The sequence below is a fragment of the Pyrus communis genome, chromosome 16, assembly GCF_041283825.1.
Source record: "Pyrus communis isolate YQ-2024b chromosome 16, ASM4128382v1, whole genome shotgun sequence".
Classification (NCBI taxonomy): Eukaryota; Viridiplantae; Streptophyta; class Magnoliopsida; order Rosales; family Rosaceae; genus Pyrus; species Pyrus communis.
In genome coordinates, this window is record NC_142580.1 from 13,880,285 (window position 1) to 13,891,492 (window position 11,208).

Here is an 11,208-nt window from a genome sequence, read left to right on the forward strand (position 1 = left end):
GGTCGTTAAACAAGGATTGTGGGTGTCAATGAGATTACGCATATATTTAGTAAAGAAACTTCTGAGTTACTGCATGCAGGAAATATTTAAACATGGTGTTCATCTATTATTCAAATTCTAGAACTAATCATCTCAACACATTAATTAATAGTCCTCGTTCATTTCACTTGATTACTAGAAATCCCCGACTATTACGAGTCTAATCCATTGATTTGTTTCAACAAAAATTAATTAAATTCATTGGAAACTGACCAGATAACCTGCACGTATGTAATTCCCAAACCCTAAATCCCAATGCACTTTAGTTTGCGCTCATGTTTTTAATGCTCCCAATTAGTATGAGAGCGTTTACAATATCTCACCAGCACACACGCAGGAAAGCACTGCGTACAGAGAGAGCCATTCACTTCAGTTTTCCACTCTGAGGAGACAACGCCATCGTCATGGACTGCTTTCGGAGCTTTCATAACTCTTCCGCCAACCCCTACGAACTTCTTTTCACCGCCGCGACCCTCATTCCCGTCTGGCACTACTTGTTAGGGTTCCTCATCATCTCCTATGTGTTCCTCTACAACTACTTGGACTTCCATTTCTGGCAAGACTTTTTCACTGGATTCAGAGGCTCTTATGTGGACTTGACATACAACTCCAATTCCCACATCTACCGTGGCGTGGTTTCCAAGTGCTGGGTACTCCATGCCCGGTACTTGGCCACGCCCTGGCTCGCGAGCCCTCATCTGCAGAATCTTTTCCTCAAATTTTTTGGCTACACTCCTGACGTCACATACCAAAGAGAATTTTTTCACCTGTCGGATGGCGGTACTATTGCGTTGGATTGGGCGGCGGCAGCGAGTTCTCATATATTTGGTGGTGGTCTTGTGCCTAAAGGTGACAGCACAACCCCCATTGTAGTTGTACTTCCTGGACTAACAAGTGATTCGGATTCCGCTTATGTAAGGCATCTTGCCTTTAACACAGCTAAAATGGGATGGAATGTAGTAATCAGCAACCACAGAGGACTTGGTGGAGTTCCACTTACTTCAGACTTCATCTTCAATTGCGGATGGACTGATGATATTCGCGAAGTCAGTAATCACCTCCACCATAAGCATCCCAAGGCTCCATTGTTTCTTATCGGAACAAGCATAGGTGAGTGAATTTCTAGTATTCTCTTGTCAGGAAATGTGCTTCTTGCCAGACTGTAAAATTTAATTTGACTATTTCATCAATTTACGGTCGAGATTCTTTGGTAAGTTAACACTACTCTTCCTAGTATTACATTTCAATCAAATTTCCAATTTAATTTCTGTTGGCATCGATACTTTCGTATGTCTAGGTGCCAACATTTTGGTGAAGTATCTTGGGGAAGACGGAAACAATGTCCCGGTTGCTGGCGCTGCAGCCATCTGTAATCCGTGGGACTTTCTCATTGGTGACAGATTCATTCAGCGTACCTTTCTGCAGAAGTTATATGACAAAGCTCTAACACTAGGCCTTCAATGGTATGCACAATTTCACCAGCATGCCTACTCCCGGCTTGCAAATTGGGACGGCAAGATGCATTGCATTCGACACTACCATGCTACCTGCGACGTGGAGAAGTTTGAGACTGTCGACACATTTTACAGGCGCACAAGCAGTTCCATCTACGTGTGCAATGTGGCGGTTCCCCTTCTTTGTATCAGCGCGTTGGACGATCCAATCTGCACCAGAGAGTCCATTCCTTGGGATGAATGTAGGGACAATGTGAATGTTGTTTTGGCCACCACAAAGCACGGCGGTCACTTGGCGTTTTTCGAAGGCTTCACTTGTTCCGGGATCTGGTGGGTGAGTGCTGTGGATGAGTTTTTCAAGGTTCTGAACTGTAGCAAGCATATGCATGTAACGAAGAATAAGAAGATTAAGAGTACTACTTCTGGGGCAGAATTGTCATTGGACTCTAGTATTCCTAGGGTTGCAGAAGATGGAATTGGAGTGGTGGTTCAATTGGTGAAGATAGCTGCATTTGTTAAGGGAGTTGCATTGGCCAAAGTTGTTGCCCAAAAGTTAGGAATGGGGGCTTAAGTTTATAAAACTATGAATAAATAAGATATTGTTGATATCTACTCCAATATTGGATGTGTATCAACAAATTGTCAAGCCAATTCTGTTTAAGATGTTATTGGCAGTCCGTCCTTTAGAGCAGGTAAGAAAAGGAATCTCATATTTTACAAGATTTTTGAACTACTTGTGTGGCTCGCCGTCTATTTCCAAATTTCGCGTTATAGATTATTCTTGCAAATATCAATTTAATTTAAAATCATTTATCAATTTGATTCTTGTGACGACATTTTAATGTTTGTTAAAATACCATGCCAAGCTAAAATGATTGAGGTATTATACGGTGAAACTGAAAAACTAGATGTTCTAATTGCTAAAATGTTATTTTGATTCTTTCGAGCCCATTTTGATGCTTCTTTTCGAAAACATTTTGTGGAAATAGTTTTATCATATTGATCATGCTTTGGGTCCATCCCATCCATTGGATTACATGGTGGAGGGATGGTAGAATCGGGCTTGGAGGGTGGCTGAAAGTAGCCAGCTTGTTAGCCTTTCGGCCAACTTTAGGCCTAGTGGATTCCACACAAATTTCAGCCAACTTTTGGTCAGGTGGGTTCCACACATTTTTTGTCCAGATCTTTATTGGAGATGAGTTTTTTTGTTTTTTGTTTTTTTTGTTTTGTTTTGTTTTGTCTTTTTTTTTTTTTTTAATCAAAACGGATCATTTTTTAGCATATAGCCTTTTATTCAATTGAGCATGTGGTCAACCATGTATTGTTACAGTCAAACATCTAGAAATTGTACATCAAAACAATTTTAGGGTGATTCTTTGTACTTGGCTAGGTTCAAGCCAGGCCAACTTCATCCTCGCAATGCCAATGAGCTTGAATGCCCAACCTAATTTCATCTCAATCCTAATTTTAAGACCAAACTCGGCGTAGCATTTTATTTTTAAAGGTATAAACCGATTTATCCCTCAACTCGTAGAGTTTAGCCAATTTTCTCCATAAATTTTAATTTTAATCAATTACCCTTCTAAAATCATGTAGTTAGTCTAGGGCTGGAAAAAAAAATTCCCAAAAATCCCGAACCATACCGAAAAAATCCCAGTCCTAAACTGAAAATCCCGAAAATTTTGGTACCAATCCCAAACCGATCCCGAATCGCTCGGTACGGGAATCGGTCTTCCATTTTCCTTTCTTCAAGAATCTCAAACCGATATATGTGTGTGTGTACATATATATATATATATATATATATATATATAATTTAATCAACCAACATGCCGTTCCTCTGGCCAATAACCTTTCTTCACTACCTTTTTCATTTTTTACTCTTTCTTTGTCCCATTGCTGCCATCTTTCACTAACCTTTCTTCTTTATTTTATTTCTTGAAACCAATAACCCTCTCTCTCTTCTTGAAACCAATAACCCTCTCTCGCTCCTTCCACACCCCCATCTCCATTGCTGCATGCCTGCAAAGCAGAGCAGCCCTCTGATGGCGATTTCGGTTAGCAAGACATGGAAAAGCTCTCGGTACCTGATTCTGTTTGATGCATTTCGCAAAGCCTTCTGACTCAGCCCCAGAATGAGAGGGATGGAAATGGGGTGGGGAGGTCGACAAATCTGGGGTGAGGTGTGGCCTTGTGGGCTGGTAGGGAATATAGGAGGTCGATGAATCCCGAACCATACCGAAATCCCGAAATTCAGGAATATCGAATTTTCGATTTGGTTTTGGTTTCCAAAACCCTATCCCGAAAAAAATCAGTTTGGAATTTGGGATCCCATACCGAACTAGCCCTAAGTTAGTCATTACTTTAGTCTAAAGTAGAAGGGGGAACGACACTGTGCAATGTTGGGGTAGATAAGCTTCCAGCCAGCGATTTCAATTTATTTACGAAATTACCACTGAAGCTCCCTGCCCTTAGCTTTCACCTGATTTGCAAAATTGCCACTAGGCTTCAGAATTTTTTTATTGTGTAAAATGACGCGGCTGTCCATCTCATCTTTAGATCCCAAGGTGAGGATGATGAGTTAGAGGGGTACAATCGTCTTTTTATCAAAAGGGTTTCAGATTAGGGTAAGGTTCCTTCCCCGTTAGTTCGTTCTTTCTTCGGCGCAGGTAAGGCCATGCTGATCCTGGCATGGGTGAGTGGAAAAGAGACAGTGAGAGAAAGAGAGAGTGATAATGAGAGAAATAGAGAGTGGTTGTCCGGATAACAGGGAGAGAAACAGAGAGGGAGGGGTTGGGATGGTGAACAGAGTCGAGTAAGGTCCCTCAGTCCATGAATCATTCTGGATCGTCCATTCACTTTTCTGTGTCGGATGAGTGGCTGGATTTCAAAAGTTAAGTTCCATTTTTTATTGGATTCTTTACTGTTAGCATAGATTGTCATCATTTCAGCCTTTCTGTTGTGAATTATTTCCAAATTTTGTTGCACTGTTAGGTCAAGTTTTAAGGGTTCCTTTATTTGTTTCGTTTTCTGTCATTTTCTCTTATTTTGGGGATGCATTTCTCTGTTATGTGTATTGTTCTTTGTTTTAAGGTTAGTTTTTTTTCCCCTTCTTTTTTTTGGGTTTTTTTTTTTGTGGGTTTTCAGTTCGTTGATCTATGACTCTGTGTTTAGATTTTGTGTTCGTGTATGATTAAATGGGTATTGGGTTTTGGTGGTTGAAAATATGTTTTTTTTCATGCTTATGCTTTGTTTGTACCATACTTGACCAATCCCGAAACTACTAAGCACCGATCAACAGTATATCGTCAAGGACCCACAAGAGTTTCACTCCAACTAGGAGGCCAATCACAATGCGACATGTGTTGATATCAAAGGCCAATCACAACGCAACACATGTCGAGATCAGAGGCCAATCACAACACGACACATGTCAATGTCAAAACAAAGCTAGAAACTCTCTTCTATAAAAAGGGATCATTCTTCCACAATAATCCATAATGTCATTTGTACTAAACCATTCACTAGAACTTACTAAAGGAGAACTTGAACCTATGTATTTGTGTAACCCTTCACAATTAATGAGAACTCATCTACTTCATGGACGTAGCCAATCTGGGTGAACCATGTACATCTTGTGTTTGCTTCCCTATCTCTATCTCTTTACATACTTATCCATATTGGTGACTAGAGTAATCTAGCGAAGGTCACAAACTTAACACTTTCGGTTGTACCAAAGTCCTCGTTGATTTTGTGCATCAACATTTAGCACCGTTTGTGGGAATCACACTTACTCATACTCTATTCAGCTTTGTCAAGCTGGTTTCCACCCTTCGTACACTCTCTTTTGACCAGGCATCCCTCTCCGACATGGGGAGCGAAGGAAGCCACATCACACAAAACGACACCTCCCTCGCGCCTAGTGTGAGGCAATGAAAGAAGGAATGAAATAAGTTTGCTCTTCAAGCTAAAGTCGAAGAGCTGGAGGCTCAGAACAACAAGATAACAATGAAGAATGAGGTCTTCCAAGAGCAGTATGAGAAGCTCTTCGAGATGCTCCATGAGACTAGGCATACTCAAACACACAAGTTTATCGCCCCCGTTGAAGTCAACCACCAAATGGGTGCCTCTTAACACGGAGGGTCACCGATCTTCGACATGGTTGTTCCTAATGAGGAGTAAGTTAATCATCAAGCTTTTGACCAACATGAGGCCTCTCTCAACCCAACTGCTTTGACTCGAAGCGAGAAAAGTGGAGGAAGGCATCTCCTTGCAGAGGGAGCAGAAGGATCAAAAGTCGTTCCTCCTTCCTGAGACAACGTCGAGAGAATCTCATCTACATAAGCTCGAAGATCAATGACCCAAGGGTTTCTGAAAGACTCAGTCCCCTCCCACGACCCAGGCCAGCTGTCATTTTAGGGAAAGAGTGACAAGTCCCAGAGGAACATAAAGGTACAGATGACTTGGAAGTATTCTGACAAACTTGCTTTAGAAGTCAATAAGACGAGTCCAAGGAAAAATCACACGCTCTTGATCAAACTTTCCTACTTTTAAGAGGCAATAGAGACTTACAGGAGAAAACTCCAATAGTACATGACTCCTCTTAGGACCCTATTATCCTTCAGCTCCTTAAGGAAGTAAACAAGTTGAAGGCTGAACGTCAGGCTAAGATACCTGACTGGAACCAACCCAGGCTTGGCCATCTTACAAGGAGGATCCTCAACACCCCCTTCAAGCGAAGACAAAATAGAAACTCGGCTTACAACTCTACACTGGAATGGAGGATCCAATTGACCACCTTAATCTTTTTGAGTCCATTATGGTATACCGGATGTATAACGATGAAGAGTGATGTCTCTTTTTCCCTTCCACCCTTTTTGGTGGAGCTCTAAACTGGTATTGTCATCTTCCACCTGAGACGGTAGACTCATTTGAGGAATTGAGGAAACTGTTTGTCTCTCAACACATGTTCCAGACCGATCGCTTGCACTCTGCAGATGACTTGTACACTATTCGCTAGAAGCCGGACAAGTCACTGGGAAAGTATGCTGGCCGCTTCAGCCATAAATATTCTCGCTGCGCTGAGGCAGATGATAAGACCGCCCTCAAGGCCTTCACGACATGCCTAAGTGACTATTTCTTCAAGTACATGATCAATGCCAACACTTGGAAGACGTACTCTGAAGTGATGGCACAGGCTTACAACCACGCCTCTGCCGAGGCAAGGAGGTATCAAGGGAAATCCCCTATAACCACCCCTTATCAGCAAGTAGGGAGTAGGAGCCAGATCCAACCAAATGAGAAGACCTCAACCTTTCAAATGGCAGCGGCGCTTCTCCCTACTTTACTTAATGATTCGCCAAGACAACAGACATTAACCTCAGGGCAAGAGGAAAGATTTCCATCCTTACAAGTCTCATTTTAGTAAGAAGAGTAAGGGGCACTATTGCGATAACCAAGGGTATTGCCACAATAATGCCCGCCCCTAGGCAGTCAACGCAGTTGGCCAAACACATGTCAAGACAGGCCCTACCTCTAGGTATGAGACGTACACACCTTTGAACGCCACATATGCGGCCATTTACCCCATTATAGCTCACCTGATACCAAAGCCAAAGCCGAGGCAGCCGGATTAGAAGTCCATGAAGAACACGGGTGTGTTTTGCTGTTACCACGAGTATAACGACCATGATGGTGAGAAATGTATCACCTTCCGTGATCATATTGAAGCTTTAGCATGTGAAGGAAAAATTGATCAATTCTTCCTTCACCTTCCAAGGGATAACAATAACTAACGCCAAGTGAATGTGATATATTCCATAAGCGGCAGCACACCCGTATCTGAATCTTCCATCATGGCCATGAAAAACAGTGAACGAACTTTAAGGCCTAGCCACCAAGTGTTTCACGTAGAAGACATCAGGAGAGGCAAGTATCAAAAGCCTAACTGGTTTCTACCCTGAGGAAGAAAGAGGTATCACCTACCCTCACAATGACCCACTGATCGTGGAGGCTCACATAGCCAACTTTGATGTACGACGAATCCTGGTAGACACAAGGGCTTCGGTTAATATCATGTTTGCTGAAGCTTTCAGGGCACTTAATATAGCTGAATACTTGCTTAATCACTCAGTTTCTCCTCTGATAAGCTTTTTTGGTGATGTCGTGCAACCTTTAGGGAGTGTACATTTACCCTTCACCATCGGTACATGCCCTTACATATCTACCATCACCACTAACTTCCTGTGGTTGACTGCCCAACGGTATACAATGTTATCTTTGGACGCACTAGCATCAATGATCTCAAGGCCTTGGTATCCACACATATGTTATTGATGAAATTTCCAACCCTCTATGGCAACAGTTACATCATAGGAGATCAACTTAGTGCACGATCATGTTACAACACTCAGTCAAGCAACAATGCTTGCCTGTGCCCAAAGAAACACTTTTTATACATGACTAAGTTATAAAGACCAGCTTGAACAAAGCCAACTTGGATCTTCACGGTGGTAACAGTCAACCCGATGATCCTCGAGATGACTCTTTCACCCAGCAAGCACAACCTGCTGAAGAGTTGGAGAAAGTCTCTATCTCAAAATATTATCCGGACCGCATAGTGAAGATTGTCACCACCCGTTAGGTTAGCATTGATCTCCTTTTTGTAAGAGAACACTGAAGTCTTCACCTGGTCATACGAAGACATGCCAAACATCTCTCCAGATACCATTTGTCATTGCTTAAGTATTGATCCTAAGACCAAGCCAGTGAGACAGAAGCGAAGATCTTATGACGTTGAACGATACGAGGCAATGAAGGCAGAAGTTAAAAAACTTAAAAGCATAGGCTTCGTCCTTGAAGTCAATTATCCAATGTGGGTAGCAAATGTGGTCATTGTTAAGAAAAATTCAACCAAGGAAAGTCTCTTGCTTCAAAAGATCTTATGGAGAATGTGTGTCGACTATATCGACTTAAACAAAGGATGCCTGAAAGATAGCTTTCCCCTTCCTCTCATGGATAGACTTATAGACTCTACAGCAGGGTATGAACTCTTCAACTTCATGGATGCTTACTCAGGTACAACAAAATCCTTATAAACCCTTCAGACCAAGAACACACGGCCTTTACTACTGACAGATGACTATATTGCTATAAAGTCATGCCATTCGGCCTAAAGAATGCAGGGGCGACTTATCAGAGATTAGTCAATTTAATGTTCGCTAAACAGATTGGGAAGAGCATGAAAGTTTATGTTGATGATATGGTAATAAAAAACAAACATGCTGACCAACACATCACCAACCTATTTGAAACCTTCTATATCCTGAAGAAGTATCAAATGAGGTTGAACCCCAACAAATGTGCCTTCGGCGTGGGCTTTGGAAAATTCTTTAGCTTTATGATTAGCCAACGAGGCATTGAAGCTAACCCTGAGAAGATCAATGCAACCATTGACATGAAAGAACCAGTAACTTCAAAAGAATTACAAAGCCTTATTGGCAAGGTGACAGCCTTGACCAGGTTCATCTTTAAGGCCACAGACAAATGTGCTCCTTATTTCAAAGCACTTAAGGGAAGTAAGAAGTACATTATGTGGACTGATGAATATGCCGAAGCATTTAAGAACCTCAAGGACTACATAAGTAAAACCCTTCTACTTTCCAAACCTGAAGTTGGTGACACCCTAATTGTTCATCTGTCTGTCTCGGCTTCAGCAGTCAATTCCGTCCTCATTTGAAGAGATGGTAGTATCGAACGAGCTGTCTACTATGTTAGTAAGACTTTACAAGATGCGGAGACATAATACTCCAACATTGAGAAATTAGCTCTAGCAGTAGTCATGTCTACTTGGAAACTTCGCCCCTACTTCCAAGAACACTCCATCATTGTGCTTACTAATTACCCCCTTCGGCAAATACTTTATAGTCCTGACACTTCGGGGCGAATGATCAAATGAACGATATCATTGGGTCAGTTTGACATCTCCTACCACCTAAAGCCAACTAAGAAGGGCCAAGCAGTTGCAGATTTCATCGCCAAATTCACTTATCCTATTGACATTCTCCTACATCGGAAGCTCAAAAGATAGAATCAACACTCCCAGTATAGACTATATATGTTGATGGCTCATCTAACTAATAGGGTTGTGAAGCAAGACTAGTCTTGACTACCCCCGACAAAGTGGCAATGGAGTATGCTATTCGCTTCAAATTCAAGGCATCAAACAATAAGGCCGAATATGAGTCCCTTTTAGCAGGCTTATGTTTGGCTAAACACCTTGGAGTTAAACAAATTGATATATTCAGTGACTCCCAATTGGTGGTTAACCAAGTCACGAATAACTTTGATGCTAAGGATAACTCCATGGCAGCGTATCTTGCGTAAACGCAACTTTTGCTTAAGCACTTCCACTACCAGATCACTCAAGTCCCTCGAGCGGCAAATAGTCATGTGGACGATTTGGCTCGCCTCACCTCAGTAGTGGAAGACAAGATTGGGAGAAAAATTCATATCAAATTGTTGGCAGCACCAAGCATCATGGTCGCAAAAGTGTGCAACTTACAAGAGGGGGATAGTTGGATCACCCTGATTTATAAATTCCTTGCTCATGGCACCCTCTCAAATGATAAAGTCCAAGCTAAGCAGATTAGATACAAGTCTACTCGCTACCTGATCATTAATGACCAACTCGACAAGCGAGGTTTTAACCTACCATACTTACGGTGCCTCACACCTGTGGAAACGGAAATTATCATTCGGGAAATACATGAAAGAGTCTGCAGAGATCATGCTAGATCTTGATCCGTAGCACACAAGGTTTTTTGCCAAGGATATTACTGGCTAACACTCCATAAAGATGTCATCAGACTATCCCGCTTATGTGATAAGCGTCAACGTTATGCAAATATTCATCACTCCCATCCCGAGCCTCTTACTCCTATAATCAGCCCTTAGCCTTTCGCCCAATGGGGATTAGATGTAATCAGCCCAATGCCTACAGGGAAAGGCAAGGTCCGTTATGCAATCGTTGCATTTGACTACTTCACAAAGTGGGCCAAAGTAGAACCCTTGGCAACCATTACCGAGGCAAAAATAGAAGACTTCGTATGGAAGAACATCATTTGTAGATTTGGCATTCTCAATGCGATAGTCGTTGACAATGGGCGATAGTTCGACAACAAGAAGTTCAGGATGTTCTGCTGTAAGTTCAACATCAACTTATGTTTCGCCTTCCCAGCTCATCCCCAATCTAATGGACAAGTTGAGGCCATCAACAAAATAATCAAGCGCACTTTGAAAACCAGCTTGGATAAGGCTAAAGGTTGTTGACCAGAATTTGTACCCCAAGTCCTTTGGTCATACCGCACTTCATATCGGACTTCAACAGGAGAAACTTCATTCTCACTTGCCTTTGGTACAGAGGCCGTTGTCCCAGTTGAGCTTGAGCAAGCAACGTTCCGAGTCCAGAACTACATGCAAAGTGAAAATGACAAACAACTCACCCTCAACTTGGATCTAGTCAAGGAACACAAAAACCAGGCTCACTTGAAGAATGTCTTCTATAAGCAGTGCAACTCCAACTACTATGACTTAAAGGTCAACCTCGCTCTTTCAAAGTGGGTGACTAGGTATTGAAGAAAAGACAACTCTGCGACAGAGTCCTGAGCAAAGGCACACTCAGCCCAAATTGGGATGGATCATTTGAAGTTATTCG

The 11,208-nt window shown here is 42.1% G+C and overlaps 1 protein-coding gene across 1 annotated transcript; it reads left to right on the top strand.

Annotated features, from left to right (window-relative positions):
* Window positions 1-443: 443 nt before the first annotated feature.
* Window positions 444-2,071, top strand: LOC148690019 (embryogenesis-associated protein EMB8-like). Its single transcript, XM_088687673.1, has 2 exons — window positions 444-1,149; window positions 1,337-2,071. Exons 1-2 carry the CDS (start codon window positions 444-446, stop codon window positions 2,062-2,064), a joined length of 1,434 nt encoding a protein of 477 aa, XP_088543799.1. The 3' UTR covers window positions 2,065-2,071.
* The last annotated feature ends 9,137 nt before the right edge of the window (window positions 2,072-11,208 follow it).

Bases quoted from the DNA above. Each gene is read 5' to 3' on its own strand.
- LOC148690019 (XM_088687673.1), top strand. From the start codon at position 444: ATGGACTGCTTTCGGAGCTTTCATAACTCTTCCGCCAACCCCTACGAA. The intron at 1,150-1,336 runs GTGAGTGAATTT...TCGTATGTCTAG, and splicing joins TCTTATCGGAACAAGCATAG to GTGCCAACATTTTGGTGAAG.